The sequence below is a fragment of the Oryctolagus cuniculus genome, chromosome 19 (assembly GCF_051225735.1).
Source record: "Oryctolagus cuniculus isolate XC-2025 breed Fujian yellow rabbit chromosome 19, ASM5122573v1, whole genome shotgun sequence".
In the NCBI taxonomy this organism is placed as follows: Eukaryota; Metazoa; Chordata; class Mammalia; order Lagomorpha; family Leporidae; genus Oryctolagus; species Oryctolagus cuniculus.
The window spans coordinates 66413776-66436467 of NC_142885.1; the positions used below are offsets into that span (position 1 = coordinate 66413776).

At 46.3% G+C, this 22692-nt stretch overlaps 1 protein-coding gene and 1 long non-coding RNA gene across 24 annotated transcripts in view; one reads left to right on the plus strand and one right to left on the minus strand.

Annotated features, from left to right (window-relative positions):
• The window catches only part of RBFOX1 (RNA binding fox-1 homolog 1), a 1595659-nt gene that overhangs the window by 588071 nt on the left and 984896 nt on the right, over nucleotides 1–22692 (minus strand). The window contains exon 1 of one of the 23 annotated variants that reach the window (XM_089321249.1): nucleotides 12889–13049. The exons of the other annotated variants lie outside the window; for them this stretch is intronic. Within the exon in view, the coding sequence (XP_089177375.1) occupies nucleotides 12889–12906 (18 nt within the window). The 5' untranslated portion in view covers nucleotides 12907–13049. Of the gene's footprint in view, nucleotides 1–12888; nucleotides 13050–22692 lie in introns of those variants that run through there. 23 annotated transcript variants of the gene reach the window in all.
• LOC149120636 (uncharacterized) overlaps nucleotides 1–22692 on the plus strand; it is a 1089735-nt gene that overhangs the window by 429042 nt on the left and 638001 nt on the right. The gene's annotated exons all lie outside the window — the stretch shown is intronic.

Genomic DNA, 22692 nt, shown 5'->3' on the forward strand with positions numbered 1-22692 from the left:
GGCAGCCATTGGAGGGTGAACCAACGGCAAAAGGAAGACCTTTCTCTCTGTCTCTCTCTCACTGTCCACTCTGCCTGTCCAAAAAAAAAAAAAAAAAAAAAAAAACTGCATCATGAGATTCTTGGTGTCTATTGTCTTTTCAATGAAGACTAGAAAACAACTTCATTAGGAAAAAAGAACAATGCCATAAGACCCTGGATATGACATTTCATCCTGTCCCTCTAAATATTTTCATGGGAAATAATCCTTGGTCTACGCATCACATATAAATCTCTCTTTAAATATTACTTCATGCTTGCAAACTAACTTATAAAAATATATACCAGTTTAAATTCACACCAAAAATGCATCCTCCAACCCTGACAAGCACTCACTTGATTCCTTTTTGTAAAATTTCTCTCAATTTGACAAAACATTTTGCTTTGGTTTGCGTTTATTTGCTATTGGAGAGGGTGAACACAATGTCCTATATTTATGGCCATAGGATTTTTTTCTCTGAATCATCTATTCATCCACCTTTGCTTACTCTGTACATTTTTAAAGTTATTATTTATCTCACTAATACTTACCACAGACTATATTTAAAACATCTTCACGTCCAACAAAAGGCAAATGAATAAACAAATTTAGTTATACACAACTGTCAAAAATGCATATTTAAAAACTCATATTTCAAAAAATTGGCTACATCAGAAAATGCTTATATAGTAATTTGTATGAAAACATATTTATAGTATGATCCTAACTTTGGAGAGAATAAGATGTTAAAGTAAATTCAAGTATATTGATGTTTTAAACCACAGAAATAGTTTAATTTTTTAAAAAGATGTGTTTATTTATTTGAAAGAGTTTTACAGAGAGAGAGGGAGAGACAGAAATCTTCCATCTGCTAGTTCACTCCCCAGATGGCTGCCTACAGCCAGGACTGAGTGAGGCTGAAGTCAGGAGCCAAGAACTTCATCTGGGTCTCCCACGGGGGGCGAAGGGGTACAAACAACTGAGCCATCTTCCACTGTTTTTCCACAGGTCGTTAGTAGGGAATTGGATCAGAAGTGGAATAGCTGAGACACAAACCAGCGCCACCGCGGGATGCTGGAGTCGCAAGCGGCAGCTTTACCCACTACACCACAATGCCAGTCCCATAATTCAAAAATATTAACAGCAGTGAGTGTTAGTTTGGGGAAATTACTGTTCTTATTCATATTTCCAATCTCTTATGCTATCTAAATGTTACATTTTAGAAAAAAAGCAGCTTATTAATTAACCTATTTATTTAAAAGCTTTATTTATATATTTGAAGTGGAGAGAGAAAGGGAAAGAGAAAGAAAGAGATCTTCATCTGCTAGTTCTCTCCTCAAATAGCTGCAATGACCAAGGCTGGGCCAGATGGGAGCCAGGAGCCAGGAACTCCATCAGGGTCCCCCACATAGGTGGCAGAAGCCCATGCACTCGGACCGCCTTCTGCTGCTTTCCAATTAGCTTTAGCAGGGAGCAGGATCTGAAGTGGAGCAGCTGCGACTTGAACGAGAGCCCATCTGGGATACTGGTATCTGGCACTGCAGGCAGAGGTTTAACCCATTGTGCCACAAAGCCAGTCCTAAGAAGAAACTTTTAAAACAGGAAGTGTTCTCGTTTTCTTCTGCCCATTTTTCAGACTGTTGCTGGCAGGACTCAAGGTTAATTCCTTCCTTTAGAGCTCAAATTTCAAAGTTCCTTTCATATACCATTTTCTTTTCTCTCTCCATCATTGTTAGAAGGATTTTATTTAGTGATTTTTTTTATCTCTATTTGAGAGCTTTATCTAGTAATGGGAGTGTGGGGTTCACGGAGTTTCACACTTCGGTGCCAAGTGCTGGGTGAGACACTACGGATGGCTCTGCCACCTCATCCCAGCCTCTCTGCTGCCATCCTCATGTTGAAGAGGGTTAAATAAGGGCCTGCGATCTCACAGTGAGGACCTGGCTGAGGGTGAATCTGCAGCCATGCCTGGCTATCCCCACGCCCTTTGCTTTTTGAAGTGTTTTCCATTGCAGCTTTAAATAGAAGGGTTGATCCTGCCTTGTGCATACCCTCAACAATAATCTGTACTTATATTTATTAAAATAATAATACAGCTGACAGCAGACTTTATCAAACATCAACTACCTGCCATGTATGAATTTAAGTCTTTCTCTCCTCGTCTCACTGACTTTCAGATGCTTTGATAGGTGTGTAGACTGGGCAATGCTCCAATCAAGGTAACCGTTTCCTCCAACATTTAGCATGTCTTTATAGTGAGAGCACCTAAAATCCTACCTTCTAGCTTCAAAAATGTAAACAGCAGATTCTGATTACCTGGAGTCACTGTGGAACAGAACACCAGAGCTTCTTACTGCTGTCTAACTACAACTTAGCACCTCTCGGTTCCGCTTCTAAAGCACTTTCTGGCAAGACAGCAGCCCATCGTTACCCCAACCTTTTGAGAAGGGGTGATGTGCGAGCTATTTAACAAGCCACACAATTCGGGCACCGGCTATCAGCAACGTGCTCAGTGCCAGCTGAATGACCACCTTGAGCACCAGAATCCTCCTTATTTTAAAGACGGAAGTGGCGGGTTAGAGTACTCCGCCCTCACCTGCAGTTTCTCTCTGCATAGCCTGTTACCTGTGGTCAACCACGGTTTGAAAATATGACATGGAATATACCAGACCCACAGTTCACATGTTTTAAAATAGCATTTATTACTGTGTACTGTTATAATTATTGTATTATTTGTAACTGCTGTTAATGTTTTATTATGCCCAATTTACAAATGAAACTTCATTGGAGGGATATATTCTAGGGGAGAAAATAGTACCTCCAGGGAGCCAGCACTGTGGAGTAGGCCAATCCTCTGCCCACAGTGCTGGCGTCCCATAGAGATGCTGGTTCAAGTCCCTGCTACTCTTCTTCCGACCCAGATCTCTGCTATTGGCTGGGAAAGTAGTGGGAGATGGCCCAAGTCCTTGGGCCCCTGCACCCACATGGGAGACCCCAAAGAGGCTCCTACTCCCGGCTTCGGATGGGCCCAAATCTGGCCACTGTGGCCATCTGGGGAGTGAACCAGTGGATAGATCTTTGCCTCTCCCTTGTCTGTAACTCTGCTTCTCAAATAAATACTCAAAAAATAATTGAAAAAAAAACAGCATCTGCAGGATTCAGGGCTCCCTGAGGTTTCCGGCATGCCCTGGGTACCCCGGAACATAAACAGTGGACAAGTGACCGTGTGGGAGAGGATGGAGAAGCCCCTGATGAGGAATAAAGCTGTACCTCACCGAGAACCCATGTTCTTACCCCTCATCCCATCCTGTGCATGCTAAATGATGTGTGTGTGTGTGTGTGTGTGTGAGAGAGAGAGAGAGAGAGAGAGAGAGCGAGAGAGAGAGAGAGCGCACCCCTGTTCACAAAGTAAAATATGCGGCTGGTGCCGCGGCTCAATAGGCTAATCCTCTGCCTTGCGGCGCCAGCACACCAGGTTCTAGTCCCAGTCGGGGCGCCAGATTCTGTCCCGGTTGCCCCTCTTCCAGGCCAGCTCTCTGCTGTGGCCCGGGAGTGCAGTGGAGGATGGCCCAAGTGCTTGGGCCCTGCACCTGCATGGGAGACCAGGAGAAGTACCTGGTTCCTGCCTTCAGATCAGCGCGATGCACTGGCCGCAGCGCACCGGCCGCGGCGGCCATTGGAGGGTGAACCAACGGTAAAGGAAGACCTTTCTCTCTGTCTCTGTCTCTCTCACTGTCCACTCTGCCTGCCAAAAAAAAAAAAAAAAAAAAAGTAAAATATGCTCCCTCTGGCTTCATCTGAGGCTGAATAGCATGGCCTGTGAGTTTATGCCCCTTCTCTTGGCTGTGAACATCGAGGATTTCCGGGGAAATGCAAGGCACACAGGAAAAAAAAAAAAAAAAAAGAAACCTCTTGTGTTCCTCTCAGTCCCGCATTAACTAATTGTGTTCCTGTGCTCATTTGTAGCACTTGCCTCTTTGATTGGCCTTTTAATACAGCACATTAACAGCACTCTCTGTACATGAACACCTCAGCATGCAGCTCATTCACGTCAAATGCCCTTGAAGACACTTGAGATTCCTAACACCACTCACTGTTATTAAACGGTTTTGTAGTTCTCATCCCCTAGGAAAAGGGCCTGTGCTGGACAAAGCAGGCCATTGTGTAGGCCGGGGTGACTGACAGCTGGGTCCCCTTCCCTTTCCCTCCCGCCCTGCAAGAGACCTGGGAGTCTCCCTGCATCCCACATCTGCCTCTTTTAGTCTCTCCTTTCTCACCCTCCCCTCCGAGTTTCCAGGTAAACAGACCGGCCAGAGCAGTCTGCTGACTCAGCAGATGTGAACTCCGGTCCTGCTGAAGGCCCGAGGGTCAGAACTGGGAGCGGGGAAGCACTGGGCTTGGTAAGCAAGTGTGCTTGCAGGCTGTGAGGGGAGCCACATCGAACAGGGTGGATTTGGGTTATTTGTAGCAGATGGGAGACATTTAGGATAGGGATTCAGAGACAACTACTCAAGTCTCTAACTCGTCTCAATTAAAATAGAAAAAAAGACTAACTCAATGAGTCTCTAACACAATGTTCTGTAGCGTCCCCTGGTCCTTTTACACATTTTTAAAATTTATTTATATGAGAGAGAGTAGAGCGAGAGAGACTATCTTCCATCTGCTGGTTCACTAGCCACATGCCTGTCACAGCAGGGACCAGGCCAGGCCAAAGCCAGGAGCCAGCAACGCAATCAGGGTCTCCCACATGGGTGGCAGAGACCCAAGTACTTGAGCCATCACCTACTGCAGGATGTGCATTAGCAGGAGGCTGGAATCAGAACAACCCAGGCACTCTGGTGCGGGATGCAGCTGTCCCAAGTGGCAAATTAATTGTTCCACCAAACGCCTGCCCCTACTTTAACACTAGGCAGTGGGTTTCTGAGCAGGCAAGAGATGCAAACCAGCTCTGTCCCACCAAGCTCTGGGTCTGTCCATCTCCGAGCCCTTCCTCTGGCTATGTTCCTCGGCACTAAGAGGTTCAGCTGACCTGGCTGCCCGGAACATCCACGCACAGTCTGCCTTGGCATCACATCTCCCCAGCACCTTCTTACTACTGCACAGCAACCTCCGATCCACAGCTCCTAGCTCCGAAGACACCTTCCTGCGAAAGTCTTAGCTGACCTTACCCTCTGTATTCCCACTCCTATCGTGCTATGACCCAACACCCGTCTTGCTTCTGTCTCAGCACTCATGGCAAACAGTCATGATGATGCCTGTTTTCTTATTGTGTTTCACCTTATTTCTCTCCTCCTCTACAATCATGTTCCATGAAGACTGGGATCCTATCTCGTTCCCTATGGAACTTAGCACACACCATGTTCAACACACTAAGAGCTCTCAGTAAATATTTTTCGACAAATAAATGAATTGAAAGACAAATCCCTACTTGTTTAGTTATCCATCAAGAGCCTGCAAACATGAATATCACCCACAAACACATTCTAAGCTGCCCTCTGGTGCACACTATGACATCCAAGTTTGGAGAAGGCATGGAGCACTTTCTGATATGAAGGGCCCACAGTGGAACTCGGAGAATCAGGACAGAGACCAGGAAGGCACACAATGGTGCAGCGCTGGTAAAAGTTCAACCACATCCTCGTTTTGTTCTGAGTACCCTTAAGTGAGAACAATCTAGGTAGGACAAGTTAGCAACACTGTCACTCATACATAAACTCATTCACAGATAACAGGATTTCAGACTGCTCTGCACTAGTGAAGTAGTTATTCTACAATTTATTGGGAAAGCAAAATGTACTCTGAAGATATTAAGAGTTGGAGAAGGGGCCGGTGCTGTGGCATAGCGGGTAAAGCTGCCGCCTGCAGTGCCAGCATCCCATATGGCCACCCACTCAAGTCCCGGCTGCTCCACTTCCGATCCAGCTCTCTGCTATGGCCTGGGAAAGCAGTAGAAGATGACCCAAGTCCTGCAGCCTCTGAACCCGCATGGGAGACCCGGAAGAAGCCCCTGGCTCCCGGCTTCGGATTGGCACAGCTCTGACCATTGAGGCCAGCTAGGGAGTGAACCAGCAGATGGAAGACCTCTCTCTCTCTCTCTCTGCCTCTGCCTCTCCAACTCTGCCTTTCAAATAAATTTTTAAAAAAAGAGTTGGAGAACAATGTCTGGATAATCAGAGACAACAGCAACTCATTTCCGTGTAAGCAGAGAACTCTCTTTCTGTCTGCCCCCCCCCCCCACCATGCATACATTCTTTTACATCTCCTACTCTAGGTGAACCACCTAATCCTCTGACAGGACTGGGGAAGAACAGTAATATACTGATACTGGGAAAAATATACTTGCAAAAGGAATACAGAAGCCCTTACATCAAAGTAGTGAGGGTGTTCAAATTAATACACAGAATGTGACCTCCTGACTCTGAATGGTAAAACCAGGGGAGTAGGAGAGGCAGGATGCAAAGGAAGCTGTGGCTTATTCAGTCCAATCAACAGCATCCCTGGAAATAGCACTGAATTTCTCCAAAGCTTCCTGCTCCTACCCCTACGTATCCTTACTGATTGTTTTCTCTCCACCTAAGATGTCTTAGGTGAAATAATAAATGGAAAACGCAACATTCAATTCTCTCTCTACTTGTCCTAAAAGCTTCATGTTCTTTAGTTGTCAAAACAATGCTCTATTGCTTCCCGAAATTATCTTGTTGGTATTGAATATCAATTTTTCAATTTGCTCGTCTCTGAATGGGGACACAGGTTTGTGCAGAAACTAATTTGCTTATGTCGTTCAAACCCGTATGGTTTGATCAAGTATTTGTCTGAAGGTTTGGAAAATTTTCTAAAGGTGCATGAAAAAATCAAAGTGGAAAGTGAGACACAGGAGGGACATCTCACATTGAGTCAGTTGGTTACGATGCTCCGGAGCTAAGAACTGGAGATTCGGCCAATGACTTCATCTAAAGCATAAACGTGAATCCCCTCTAACCCTTCTTATTAATACTCATCAGGTTTTGCTTTAAAAATAACTCTCTCTCTCTCTCTTATTATGTATCTCTCCCTTTCACCAACCCAGTATCTAGAAATTCCTGCCGAGAAAAAGCACTAGCCCATATTTTTTGTGTATGTTTCCTTTGATGAAATGCTATGCCCTATATCACTGAACCATTATTTTTTTTTCAAGACTCTTTAAACACAAAAATTCAATGTGTTTAGTGGCATTGCTAGATTGGAAAGAAAAATGGATAGGGTCTTATGATACAAATCACTTTACAGACAAAGAGGAATGTGCATGTAAACAGAATTTCAGAAAAATACAAAAAAAGTACTGATCAATTTACATCAATAGCTTCTGGGTACTGAAGCAGAAAATAACGTATTACTCCCTCTGCCAGAGACAGTCTGCAGTGAGGGAGAAGGCCTAAGTTACACGTGAGCTCCCATCCATTCGCTCTTGGGCCATCCTGTGCCCCCCAAAGCAATCAGAAGGTGCAAGGGCTCTTGAGGGTCAATGACCCTTCTTCTACCCAAACAGCATCTGGACAAGTGGGTACCTCAGGCTTTAAGACACTGGGAAACCAGCCCTTCCCCAATCTTGAACATAAAGCAACAGAAGAGCTGGAGTGCTTGAGAGAACACAGTGCATCTGGGACTCTGAGCTGTCCCCTGGTGGTGCTGTGCCGTTAGGGGAGCTCAGAGCACACTGGAGCCAAGACAGGTGAGGGGCGGGCATGACACCTGCTTCCACCACTGGAGTCAGAATCCACCAGAATAAGGCCTCTGTGGCTCAGGGCGGTGCTATGTGAACTTTCTAGGGCAGGAGAAGCGAATTCCTGAATCAGAATTCTTTTGGGGGGGAAAGCAGTCATTTTTGTATTCCTGACACACGTTGCTACCCAGCCGTCCAGTCGTAGAAAATGTAGAAGTTCTGACCTTCGGGATAAGGAAGAGAAATCTCTTTCTCCAAAACAAAAATGCTTCCTTCGGTTGCCACCGGCAATTCCTAGCACAAGTTCTCCCAAAAAGCGGCCAAGTTGATCAAGGGATCAACCAACCCGGAAAAACACTGACCACACTGGAGCGTCCCGTGCACCAGGCTGGCAGCAGACACGGGAAAGGAGGCAATTCTAGCTGCAGATTGGGCACAGACATCTGGAATAAGAACAAAAACGGAACTGAGGCTGGCCGCCCACAGGTGACTCTGATGAACAATCAGCACTGATGCGCTGACGGCCAGCACGTCTCTGACTTCCAGGCATCCAAGAGGCTGTTGCAGAAGAATATTTAATGGCACAAAATCCTAGGTGGCTCATGCAGGTTACAAAGCCAGGGTTCTAGAGTGGGACCACCTTGTTTTGGAAACAGGTTTCTCTCTCAGAAGCTTCACATTTTTATGCATCTGAAATTGTTTACCTCCCAGAGTGGTGGCATTTTTGCGCGCACACACACACACACACACACACACACAGCAGAAACAGCAGCTCTGTCAATGAAACGCATGGGGCTGTTTCTCTGAATTGGAAAGTATGTGCACGTGTGTGTTGTAGAGAACTATCTTTATGAACCTAAGCAGCATCGGTGTTTCGGTAGTCTACATCTCAGGCACCAGAAGAGTAACTGCAATTTATTTTCTTCTCGTTGACTAATTTTATTACAAAGGGCATGTGTATTGTTTGTTTGAAATAAAGGGGAAAGCAAATGTCAAAGTAAGAGGAGGAGATGTGTCTGCTCTGGAGGAGCGTAAATTAAATCGGAAGCATGACCCGAGAACACGAAACAACTGTGGCCTGCATCCATAATTTATGCATAATATCTGATCTGTACAGAATCCCAAAGTCAGGCAGTCTATACTCGCTTTATAACTAAGTGGAGCACAGGCTGGAAAAACTTGAGGCATTCAGGAAAACAAATGCAAAATTCAAAGCAGGTTCCTCAAATGCTGGGGGAGGGGTGAAAATTCAGGGACACGACGCACAGGAATCTCCAGCTAACTCCTAAGTCAGGTTCCAGCAGGCTGAGAACCGGAATGTTCTGCCTGGTGGAGCTCCTGCCCACAAGTCACAACACGTCAGGAGCCTCTGGATCCTCCAGAAGGAGTGGTGCATTTCTGCTCACTGCCTTTTTTTTTTTTTTTTTTTGCAGTTGAACCACATTGGTAACTGCAGAGATGCCGCCTCCTGGCCTAACTCCCTCCCCATCCTTTCAATGTCACTCAAAAACTCTGTGCCTTTTGCTCTTCTCCTCCCACTGTAGGCCCCAGTATGCTTCCCAGAAGTTGTCTCTAAGAGGGTGTGGATACCTTTGCAGTAACAAAGTTAAAATAAAAACCTGCAGTATTTTAACCACAAGGGAAAAGGGATAGGGGAAGACTGCTTGGTATGTAAATGAGAAAATTTGAGTGGAAATGACAAAATGGGAACAGTTATTCAAGTGAATAGAAAAGCAAAGAGAAATGAGAAAGTTGTGACATCAGAAGCGAACACCCGCAGTGTGGGATTGACGTTGGGGACCACGTGGTTCAGCCCTGGAGAGCAGAGTAAGTGCCACTTTGTCTCTGGATTAGCTGGATGAATGTCAATGCCAAATGGCCTCTGCCTTCGTCCTGCAAGACACGGCTCCAAAGTGTCCCGGAGAGAGCTGAGCACTCACGGGACGTTACCGCCACCGTGCAGGTGGAAGTTGTGCCGGCCAAGGGATCTGATCTTGTTCTCTGACAGGTGCAACCTGGGGGCCAGCCCAGATGAGGTGCCCAGGTGGGATGACCTCCGGGCTGTTCCTGGAAGTCTACAGAGAGGGCTGTTCCCGTTCCTTCTGCCCCAAGTTTGGTGGCTCAAACCTGGCCAGAAGCAGTAGGCATTTGCTGCAATAGTTAACACTGGTTAGGGTGCCCACATCCTGCATCAGAGCGCCTGGGTTCCAGTCCTGGCTGCACTCTGGATTCCAGCTACTGGCTAATGTGCTCCGGGGGAGGCAGCAGTGATGGCTCAAGGGGTTGGGTCCTTGCCACCTGCATGGGAGACCGGGACAGACCTGGCCATTTAGGGAGTAAACCAGAAGATGGGATATCCCCCCAGCCTCCCACCCCAGCTCCTACTTTGCTGCTCCCTCTCTCCCACTCTCTCAAATAAATTTTCAAAAGATCGAAACAAAACACTGCCCAGAAGTTAGTTGGAAGGGCCAGAGAACTCAACTCTCTTCTCTTACATCAACCTGGTCTCACTCAGGGAAACGAAATACAATGAAAACTCCTCCTTTTATTACTTTATTGGAAAGACTTCTTAAGGCAATTCAGGGAAAAGGTGTACACATTTTTCGTGGGGTTAAGTCGTTGCAGTGTTATGCACCCGCAATTCTGTAATCAGACAGGCTTCCAGAGGCTACACTGCTTTGAGTCAGATCTGATCCAGTTCCCTTGTAGTTCGGGAATACCAACATGACAGAGTGTGTCTAGATACTCCCCAGCCAGCTCTCACCCCTCCCCTCCCAACAAAAAAGTTTTCAGTCTTATTAAAAATAGACTCACTGGAATCAGATGCTATTAACACAGCTAGGTGCAGGCAAAGAGCCTACTTAACAAATTTAAGACACAATGACAGGAATAAATGGAATGTGGGTTCATTTTCCTGCATTTCTGCGGACCTTCATTTTCATTTTTATATCCATGAGAGAGCAGCACGCACTATTTTCATACATCGATACGTGGAGGCTCATTTTCCTAAAGCAAGACGCGCTCTTAAACAGAGATATCAGCTGCATTTAGAGTATCTTTATTTACAGACTAGAAGGCAAGAGCAGAATCTCTGCAGGAAAGAAAGAAGACGAGGAGACGAGCCTGGAGAAGCCCTGAATCCTCACTGCACTGAAGCGAGCTTGCTAATTCCTGTGTCCGCCAACAGCACGCATCCAGCTGTTCCAATTTAAAGTCTGCCATTTTTTGAGTGCGGAACTCCACACACAGAAATCTGAATTAAATATGCAAATAGGATACCTGAGCACAGGGCAGCAAGCAGGTAACGTTTTTTCAATTGGGTAAATGCAGGTCACAGACACATGTTCCACCCAATGCAACAGTCAGAAAAAGGAAAATAGAATTGGGAAGACAGAGCTTTTCCAAGTCCAGCATTGACCAGGAGGAGGCAGGTTAGAATAAGCTGGCTGGCCCTGGGAGAGGGTCTGGCCAGGAAGCGTGTTCTCCCCCTGCCTCAGCTACAGAGGTGTAGGTATGGGAGAGCTACCGACCTGCAAACTTCATCCATAAAATCAACACCACCACTTAGCAAGTCGGACAAAGCCTGACCACTAACCTTACCACAGCCTCTGGGAACCCAAGTTTGCTTACAATTAATGGCCAGCCACTCAAGAGATGCATTTCCCTAAAACGCTGGTCTGGTTATTTCCTTCCCATTTGCGACACCGAGCCCACGTGACCACTATGTTCACTGCTGAAAAACCAACATTGGTAAACAGTCAACACTTCAGTTGTTTCAACCGCCGGAGTGCAAAATAAATGTTCTGAGAATTCTGGGTGTTTAGGTCAAACCATTTCTGGTAAGAGTACGCCATCTTAACTAATGATTTTATGTTTCCAAACGTCTCTTAAATGACAGGCCGATTTGAGGAAAAAACTTGCGCTAAAATAAAGAGAACGTGAACAGAGGTCTGTCTCCAATGGCCAGGATTCATCGTGTTAAACTGCAGACAGACAAACGGGGGGAAAAGGAGCTAGAGCTGCAACAAAGGAGAATGACCAGAGCCAAGGGGGGAGTCGGACAGAGACACCAGCTGCGGTCAGAGGAGCTCTGGGAGTCACAAAGAACGGCACAAAGGGGCCTTCTGCTGTGACAGCGAGGAAACTTCACCAGGTTCAGTGGGGCCGGGGCAGGGGAATAAAGAGGTGTTTTTTGAGCCTTTTGCACAACCAAAACCAACAATGTGGATGTTGTCGATGGAAAAGCAAGGGAGGCGTTCACCTCCCCGATGCCTCCCTCCTTTGGGAGAGCCGGGAGCGCCTCATCCCCCACGTGAAATCACACGGCCAGGTCTCTGGTTACTGGCATGATACATTCTCACAAGTCCTTTATGGGCCAAACCGAACCAGGGTAGACATCTGTCCCCCAAGTCATGAGGAGGGGTTTTCCTAAGGCACACGCTGCAACAGTGCAATGTTGCAATTTGTGACTACAGACCAGCACCGTAAGTCTGTCATTTTAAGGACATCGTCTGGGGGGGGGGGGGGAAGGGCATAATATTTATCAATGAGCCACAACAGGCACACGCATACTCACCCTTATCAAGAACAATCTTGTGTGCAATACACACATGCGCACACACAGTGAAGGCAAATAAAACTCCGTGCTCATCTACAGCACTCAACCCCAAAATGACAAATAAGTAGTCACTCGTGGGAGAAAACAATCAGAACAAAACAAACAAGCAAAGCCACCACTCCTCACAACAGCCCCTTCTCAGTAATTAAACAAAACCCTCACAGCTACAAGTGACGCTGAATTTGCTTCCAGCGTAAATCGGCTTTTGCTAGATCTTTTTTTTTCTGAATTCACCACCATCAATGTGGCAAGAGAAGAGAAAGCCATGCACACACACACACACACACACACACACATCTTTTTATTGTTTCCCTTTTGCAAGTGGAAATAACATTGCAGCTTAATGCTAATGAACCAGGTCTTGCCTAAACTCCCAGTGGGAACGCAAGCACATGTACTGTGCAGAGCGAGCGTATTCCGAACCAGCATAATCACCTTACACAAAACGCGATTACTCTGGGCTGCAATCTGTAGCCCCCAAAGTCAATTTATTAATCAGAGAGAAAGAGAGAGAGAGAGAGAGAGAGAGAGAGAGAGAGAGAGAACTACCTACCCACAAATACATCATCATCTTGAGAGAGAAATCAAAGGTTCAGTCAGCAAACAGAAGTCTCTTTACTTCACCAAGAGTATCAGGAAGACAAACTGAAACCAGTGGGTAGAAAATCTTGCCTTTTCTTGTCAAGTCCTTAGAGGAGCCCTCTTCTTTCCTTAGACAAGGTATGCTGTGCTTGTTTATGAGTTTATGAGCATAACATTCCTTCAGTAGCACTCTGTGTGATGCTACTTGCTTCACGCTGCCTCCCTCCCTCTCCCTCTCTCTCTCCCTCCCTCCCTCCCTCCTCCTCCTCCCCTCCTTCTCCCTCTCTCTCTCTCTCTCTTCCTAACTCTTGCCTTTCTTCTCTTCCCAGCCAAGGCTGCTTAGGTAACACATTCTTGGTATGGCTGATTAACGAGCAGATCCAGACACTTGAGGCAGCCAGCAACAGTGAGGACACAGAAACTGATGATACTGGTGACATTAACAATAACAGCCACGGCGTGCTCGCAAGCAGGCGGGCACCACACGGTTCCCAGACGCTGAGTAGGGGATCGTGAGTGTCCCCACTGGCGGGATCTACTGGATGGCAGCTGGTCCCCTGGGAGCAGGCACATCTGCACCGAGCCTGTGACCCTGGCAGGCCGGCATCCGGGATTAAAAGAAAAAAAAAAAAACTCTAAGTAAAGCTCCAGCCACAGAGAAAGGAACATGTGCAGCTACCCGGCTTCCCCTTTATCTCTTTAAATGTACTTCAGATAAAAGCGGCATCCAGGCAGGTCAAGGCCACCCCAGACTCATTACTCTCTACACGACTCAGCTTAACCCACTTGTCTACAGCCATCTACCGACTTCGCGGCGTCACTGCGGGCTGCAGTCCTGCCTGCTGCTGCAGCTGCTGGCTGCCCAGGGCTGTGCAGGGCTCGTGGCCAGGGTGTGTACCGGGAAAAGGGAAGGGGGGTAGGGGGGATGGGCCGCTGGAAGGAGGCCCATGTGCCAGTTCAGCAAATGAAAAGCAAAACCAAGCCCCACTAACAAAACCCAGCAAACGGGAAACTTCAAAAATCCTTGCTAGCACAGATATGCAGCCTCTGTAACTTAGGGATGGAGATCACACATGTGCCCTCATTAGAAGACACATGTGTGCATGTGCATGTGTGTGTGTGCATGTGTGTGTGCATGTGTGTGCATGTGTGCATGTGCATGTGTGTGTGCATGTGCGTGTGCATGTGTGTGTGCATGTGTGTGTGCATGTGTGCGTGTGCATGTGTGTGTGTGCATGTGTGTGTGTGCATGCACTCCATCTCTCTCCCTCCTTCTTTCCAACTGCAGACATGCAAAATTTTTGCAGTGTGCATAAAACTTGATCATTTTGGAAGGCTGTCCTTAGAAAATCCACAGGCTTGCATGAACAGCTATAATTTACTGAAATTATCAAAAAAATTTTTTGCTATGAATCAATTCTCCTTTATTAGTTGTTCTTTTTAATCCATTTTAAACTGTATACTTTATCTTGAAAATTATCTCCATTACTGAAATACATTGCGAATGAGAGGATGGGGAATGCAATTTGCCCGGCGTATTAATTGATGCACTGCTCAATTATTGATGTACGGATAAAGAAGAAATTAATATTAAAACACGCAGTGTACATTAGGGGAGGGAGGGGGAATTAGCTCTTGTTCTGACCTGAGTTTTGACCATTAGTGATAGTTTTACACTTCATAAAGAGGCAACAGTCTCACCGAGCCCCTTGTTAATTCTCACTTCTAGCTAAAGCTGCACAAGGCAGAATGCCACCTAAATAATTAAAATGCATTAGCTAAACTGTGCAATCATCTGCAGCACTGGGCAGGTGGCAAGACACCTGTTACAATATCCTGTCGGTAGGGCCAGCAAGAGGCACAATGGCCGAGGAGCAGGGCAGGAAGGGCTGGTGAGCCACCGTGTCAAACAAAGAGTCAGAGACAGCTTCTGAGCCGGCCTCTCGGACAGGCAAGAACTGAACCACACAGACCCAGCTGGTAAAATTCCCACCACGCATGCACCTTGACCTGTCCACTTCAAGTGCTTCAGAATCTGAGTGCCAGTAGGCCACGTGGACAGTGGAGAGACCAACTATCCTGGTTTGACTGGAGCCCGGGGCTTTCCTGGGTTACAGGACTCTCACTGCTAAAACTGGGGCATCGCAAGCAAAGTGGAAGGGTTGCCTACGTGACCTGGGAGAAACTCTGTAGATACCCTGGCATTAGAGCTAAGAAAAGTACAGAATCTCTCTTCTTTATTATCTTCGGCAATGGAGATCATCTCCACATGTGATCATGCTAATCCTTGCTTTTAAAGTTTTATTTATTGGAAGGTAGAGACAGAAGGAGGAAGGAGAGAAAGAGAGCTCTCTCACATCCACTGGTTCACTCCCCACAATGCCTGCAACAGCCACAGCTGGACTAGGCCATATCCCAGAGCTGGGAACTTAATCTTGGTTTTCCACGCACGTGGCAGGGACCCAACCACGTGAGTCATCACCTGTTGCCTCCTAGGGCTTGCTAAGGAAGCTGGGATGGAGAAAGGAGCCAAGACTCAGACCTATGCATTCTGATATGGGTTGTGAGTGTGCCAAGCAGCACCTTAAGCGTGGTGCCCAAGGCTTCCTTTTGAATCACAGTGGGATGGTTCTAAGCAGGAACTGCCCTTGCAATGTGGGAAACACAGTTCAGTCCTCCACAGTCTCCACCACTCCCAAGTGTCCTAAGATAAGAGTTACTTGGCAAATGGATGAAATAATTTGACTCGTAGGCCTGGCTCTTGTGGTCTCTGGGTTTGACCTGGGATGTAAGAATACACACACTCACACACAAGCACACACACACACACACACATACAACTTCAGATTGGAGTTTATATGGAACACTCATAATAACATCTAATATTTACTTTATCTTCAACATTCCCCATCTTAGTAAGAAGTTGACACGTTAGTGGGAATACTAGAAAGGTAGATGAATGGATGGATGGATGGACGGATGGATGGACAGATGTATGTATGGATGGGTAGGTAGGTAGGTAGGTAGACAGACAGACAGATGCTGGAGAACACAGATGCATTATGTTGTATGTATATCTTACATTTACTCAATGCTCACTCTCTGCAATCAGTTACAGGTTGTCTCCCTTGCATTGGGGAGAAACAGCATTTCACACGGGCAAGTAAGCAGAGGACAGCATCCAGGCTCCAGTATTTGAAGCACCATGAGTAGAATCGCACAATCACCTCTGAAATCTCTGTGCCCCTTCCCGTGCTCACTGGCTTCAGCTGCAGTATAGCATCTTGACATCCCCTTTCTACCTGGACAGCTCTGCTCCGTGTGAGCGGTGACGCCACAGCAACTCAAGGAAGCAGTGACCTTCCTAAGTTAGAGGTGCAGATACCTCGCTAGACTCGTGCAAGTCCACACGTTCTTCTTCCATGCAAGGTGTTCACAGTGATACCAGCTGTTCCATCATTCATGTACTTTTTGTTCTCTCCATATCATTTCCTTTCTTTTCTCCTCCTCATTACCTCCCCAGCTCCATTTCTTGGCACAATACAAATTAACGATTTTGTTTTGCTTTGCTTTCTTTCATTAACGCCTAAGGGAAGCAACAGATACCCACGCTCCACTTGAACAGCAGAATGTTGTGTTTTATTTAATTGTATCTGAATATCGTTGACCTCAAACCACGCTCTCCTATTCACCGTAGTCCTCACAGATCCAGTTCTGTCTCACCCACTCACTCAACTCAGCTCTGTGGGTATCTGAGGTCATCATCCTTGAATCAGACGCCCATGAGAGAGATTAGAGCAGGTGGCCTGAAAGGCAACCTGAGGAGTGTGAGTGCCTCTGAAAGGTAACAGGATGGGGAGAAGCTCGAAGGACAGCGAGTGAGTCATACATCTCTGGGACTCAAGAAGATGGCTGCACAGTGCCCCTGAATACTGGGTACTCAGTTTCAGGGCTCCAAGTCACTACAGTCACCACTCAGGTTAACAGGAGAGGACAACTGAGCCATGAAGCCAAGATGAACCCTGGGCATCAGACAGTAGAGGTTGCCTGGGCAACCGGTGCTCTGTGGTCCACCCCTCCCCCCCCCCAGTGCCTTCTTGATCCCATGCACTTCCCTGGCTGTTGCACACCCCTAGGGAAAGGGAGGGGTGTGACAAACTGCTGAAACTAAATAATTTGCCTGATGGTTTGGATAAGAGATGGGATGCAAAAGTAAGCTGACTCAAAATAAATAATGAAATAACATTTCATTAGGCATTTTAAAATATATTAGAATTCAGGGTTTTTTTTTTTTTTTGGTAATGATGAACTTTTTTTTATTTGAAAGAGTTAGAGTGAGAGAGATAGAGAGAGATTCATCTTCCTTCCACTGGTTCACTCTCCAGACGACCACAACAGCCAGTACAGGGCCAGGCCAAAGCCAGGATCTAGGCGGCTCTTCCAGGTCTCCCATATGTATGACAGGGAACAAAGCACTTGGGTCATCTTCTACTGCTTGCCATTAGCAGGGAGCTGGATCAGAAATGGAACAGCCGGGCTCAAACCAGTACCCACGTGGGATGCTGGTGTCTCAGATGGTGGCTTTACCTGCTACGCCACAATGCCAGCCCCAGAATTGAGTTTAAAGACGCTACTTCTTGCATATAGGAGTTCATGGCCTGCACAACCCTGAGAGCTCTAAGAAGGCTAATAAGCAATAATATTCTATCCAGGACAGATATACCATCTAGGACTGGCCGTCTCCAGTAGGTCAAGGCATTGGTACCTGTTATGTTTTGTGCTCAGCATTTAGCATTCAGCTTTCGTTAGCCTGAAAGGCTCCCCTGACTGTGTTTCCCAACCTCTCCTTGGCTTGCACCCACCCCTTCTCCACCTGCTTGAACCTGTGGTCCCTCTGCACGGATCAGATTCACCCCAAGAAAGTGAAACTTTTTATCACGGAGACACACATAGCTGACAGTTGCTTCCATGAATAGAGTCTGGGAGGTGTCACCACCCCTGTAGTCTGGAGTGCAGAGGTTGAGCAGACGGAATGGAACGTTCCATGGGCTTCCCCCTGGGAGGGGGTGTCAGCAAATTATTTCTGTGTTTGAAATGTCGCTCAAAACCAAATGGATGATTTGATCAGCTGCTCAATTCTTGCTCCTTGAAACCAGCAGAGTGACATTTTCTATTTACTGCTACCTCTAAAACTCCCATTTTAAATAATTTTTATAATGAAGTCAACCTACTCAAATAACCCAATTCTAAACCAACTTATCCCTGTTTGCAATGTGGCTGTTATGCCAGGAGTTGTTTTCACAGTGGTTACATTTAAAGCTCCTTGTTCATATGCTTGGGTAGAAATTATTTTAAAATAATTAATCCGGTTACGAGCTCAACCCAATAATGAATCAATTGCAAAGCAGTGGTCTGAAACCAATACTGACAAAGCTACTGGTGGCCTATCCATTTAACTGGCTTCTAATCTGTTACAGAAATCGAGTACCAGTGTGATGCTTTACATCTTACACGAAAATCAACCCCAGACCCTAAACTTGGGGAAAGTCTTCATTAACAGTCAATTCATCAAAATGAATGTGCAAAGTGACTGAGAAACACCCACTAATCAGTTCAAGACTTTCTTTAATCTCCCCTACCAGGCCCGCCCTCGATACTTCCTGCTGGATGGGCCTTCTGAGAAGGTAGACTCCTCTGGAGCCAGACGTTTTCAGCATTGCAGCAGCTAAACTATCCTGCCACTCGCTGGTGTTGTGCCGAGACAGCTGACACAGACGGGGACACTGTTGGGTGGACTCCAGGGTGGTCCTCCAGCACCTGCACAGAGGTGCAAGTGCCAGAGCTGTGAGCCAGGCGGCCATGGCTGGACAGCGGACAGCCACGGTGATGCTCATTTCCAATCCTCATCTTTCTGATCAGAGAAGCAAAAGCAGACTGTTTCTGCCTCGGTCTATTTGTACTGCAACTCAAAAACAACCTCAGAAGGCATATATATATTTTTACTTCGGGGGAGGGAGGGAGGGAGAGAAAGAGAGAAAGAGAAAGAGAAAGAGAAAGAGAGAAAGAGAAAGAGACAGAGAAAGAGAGAGAGAGAGAGAAAGAGAGAAAGAGAGAGAGAAAGAGAGAAAGAGAGAGAGAGAAAGAGAGAAAGAGAGAAAGAGAGAAAGAGAGAAAGAGAGAAAGAGAGAGAGAGAGAGAGAGAGAAAGAGAGAGAGAAAGAGAGAAAGAGAGAAAGAGAGAGAGAGAGAGAGAAAGAGAGAAAGAGAGAAAGAGAGAAAGAGAGAAAGAGAGAAAGAGAGAAAGAGAGAAAGAGAGAAAGAGAGAAAGAGAGAGAGAGAGAGAGAAAGAAAGAAAGAAAGAAAGAAAGAAAGAAAGAAAGAAAGAAAGAAAGAAAGAAAGAAAGAAAGAAAGAAAGAAAGAAAGAAAGAAAGAAAGGGCTACAACAGTCAGGGCTGGGCCAGGCCAAAGCCAGGATCCTGGAACTGCATCCGGGTGGGAGGGGCCCATGTATTCAGGCTATCGTCTGTTGCATTCCTGGGTGCATTAGCAAGGAGCTGGATCAGAAGTGGAGCAGCCAGGACTCAAACAGATGTTAATATGGAATACTGGCATTGTGTGCTACTTAACCCCCTGTGACACAATGCTGGCCCCTGATTGGGTAACTTAGAATGAACAGAAATGTATCATTTCATGGTTCTATAGACTGAGAAGTCCAAGACTGAGCAACGTGGGGCGGCCTATGGCACATGGTAAGGGCCTTGTTGCTGTATTTTCCCTTTTTAAAACCATCTTTTTAAAATATCTTTTTATTTGATGGGCAGAGTGACGGAGGAGATGTGTATGCATGCTTGCCTGCACATACAGATGAGAGATACCGCTGGTGACTCCATTCCCCAGATGTCTATAAGACATGGCTGGGTGAGGCCAAACCCGGAGCTAGGAACTGCATCCGGGTCTCCATCATCCACTGCCTCCCAGGGGCATTAGCAGGAAGCTGCACTGGAAGTGTGGATCAGCTGGGACCTGACCCCCAGCAGCACAATGCCCGCCCTGCCCTCTGCTGAGAGTGTCAGTACCACCTGTGGGAGTAGAGCCTCATATCCTATCATGTCCGAAAGGGCTCATCTCTCAGCACAAAGGCCATGAAATTTCAACACGCAGCTAGGTGGAGACAAACACTCAAACCAAAGAATCTGCCCTTTCCTGCAAACTTCAGCGATTTCTACTTTATTATCCCCAAACCTGGGGACTGGAAGAAATATTTAGGGCCCTGGAAGGACTGACTCAAGGGAGAAAGGGTTGGATGTTCTCATTTACCAGGAAGGGCAGTCTGATCATTGGGTTTTCCAGGCAAGCACTGCTCACATCAACCACACTAACAGGGCCAAGTTCAACAGTAGCATGTCAAAACAAATACTATACATACTAAATAAATATATACATAATTGTTATCAAATACGTTATCATTTGATATTTGTTATCAAATATCAAATATTTGAGTGTTATCAAATATCAAATAGCAATAAAACTGCCAGAGAATTAGACAACTTCTAACCTCAGTCCAGAAGACGAGTGTGGTGAAATGATAAATATGCATAGAATCATAAAGTAGTTCACAAATGTATAAACAAAATATAAAGATGAAAACTACCACTACTCCTCCTCCCATTGTTCCAGGGAAAGCAGTGCCCTTATGTTTGTAGCACTGGAGACAAATTTTTCTAAAGCCAGTGGTATCTTCCCTTTGGTTTCTCCATGAGCAGCAAGCCACCAAGCTATACTGGCAAAGTTTGGGACAGGCACTTTGGTAAGAGAATGAAAATTGTGCCTGCATTTTGTGTCTGAAAGGAGCCAGTGTGGCTGGAGCCAAAGGCTGGCAAGAGCTGATGGCACAGAGTGAGCTATGCACCCATCTACATGGACCTTCCTTATGCCAGGGCGGGATATGGGCTTTGCTCCATGAGCCACAAGAAACCCCCAGGAGGATTCAGCAAGCAGATGACTTATCCCACGTGGCTCCTGGCCCCTGACAATGGCCTTGGAGCAACATGGGAGTAGGAAGGGCAGTCAGGAGTGAGCTGTAGTCTTCCAGGCCACAAACCCTGGAGGGCTGGACGGGGGGACAGAGAGAGAGGTTTGCATCCTCAGTGTAACCATTGATGTGATGCATGTATCAGAGCTGGTGGGTCCAAGGCAGCTGATTCCAAAATACAGGCAGACAGCTGGGCCAGAGGTGTGATGGGCCCAGGCGTACATGGGCTGGGGTAAGAGGCACCATGAGAGCCAACCACTGAGCAGTCTCTGAAAGGTTCACCGGGGTGTGGTGACTACAAACTTTGTAACAAGGGGGAGCAAACGCATGCTTCCTGGAGACCAAGGCTCTGGTAAATGCATTCAGTACAAATCACCATTTCTTTGGCTCTGGAATCACAGTGAAGATGGTCTTGCAGGATACAGACAGGTCATTCATTATTTGGACTTAGGAGGGAGGAGGCAGTGCAGGGTAACGGCAAGGCATTGGAGGGAGATCATGGGTTGACATCGCAGCTGGACGACCTGCAGAGATTCTGTGGTAGGCATCTCTGTGGGGTGGGTGTTTCACACAGTGGTTAACAGCTTTCTTGGGACACCTGCATCCCATCCTGGGGGGCCTGAGTATGAGTCCTGGCTTCACTTCTGATTCCATTTTCCTGCTAATGCATGCCGTGGGAAGCAGGAGGTGATGGCTAACATACACAGGTCTCTGTTACCCTGTTAGGAGTCTTGGATGGAGTTCTGGGCTTCTGACTTGAGCCTGGTTCAGCTGCTGCAGGCATCTGGGGAGTGAACAAGTCAGTGGAAGATACCTCTCTGCCTCTATCTTTCAAATAAGTGAATAAAACATTTTAAAGTGATCTCTAAAATTGTTTGTCCATTCTACATGTCAGGGGCCAACTGAACCGAAAGTTAAATGGAACACTTTATTTTATTCACTTTATTACTGTTTATTCATCTATTTTTATTTTTTGAAAGGCAAAGAGAGAGAGAGAAAATCTTCTGAGCACTGTATTACTCCACAAATGCCCACCACCATAGCTGAGCTGGGCCAGGACAAACCCAAGAGTCAGGAGCTCCTTCTGGGTCTCTCACATTGGTGGCACAGACTGAAGTATTTAGGCCATCACTGCTGGCTCACAGGGGTGCACATTAGCAGGAAGCTGCCTGAGAAGTGGAGGTGGGACTCGAAACCAGGCCCTCTGATACCGGTTGCAGGTGTCTCAAGCTGCATCGTAACAACTGTGCCTGCCAAACGTCCACCCCCATTTGAACTTTTCAATGGACATAGAACACTGACACAGTCAAGTGTGCTAATTTTTAAAATTTTAGTCAAAAATATATAAATATAAAATATATTTATATAAACATACATTTGGTCAAATACATCATATATATATGTATGTGTATATATATATATATATGCCATTGTAACTATTTTGAAATACATGGTTCAAGTTGCTGTGCAACCTTCACTGCCACCCACACACTGAACAGTTTCATGTTGCAAAACAGGAATTCTACACCCATTAAACAGTAACTCTGAATTTCCATCTCCCCCCAGCCTATCATGGCTATATAAAGTACACTCATCTGAAGTGTGATCTCTCTGTCTCTCTCTCTCTCTCACACACACACACACACACGCCCCACCCTGGGTAACCACCACCCCTATCAAGAGTTTGAACACAGAAAATATCCTAGAAATCTCTCACCTGCCTCACTGGCAAATGTTTGCTTT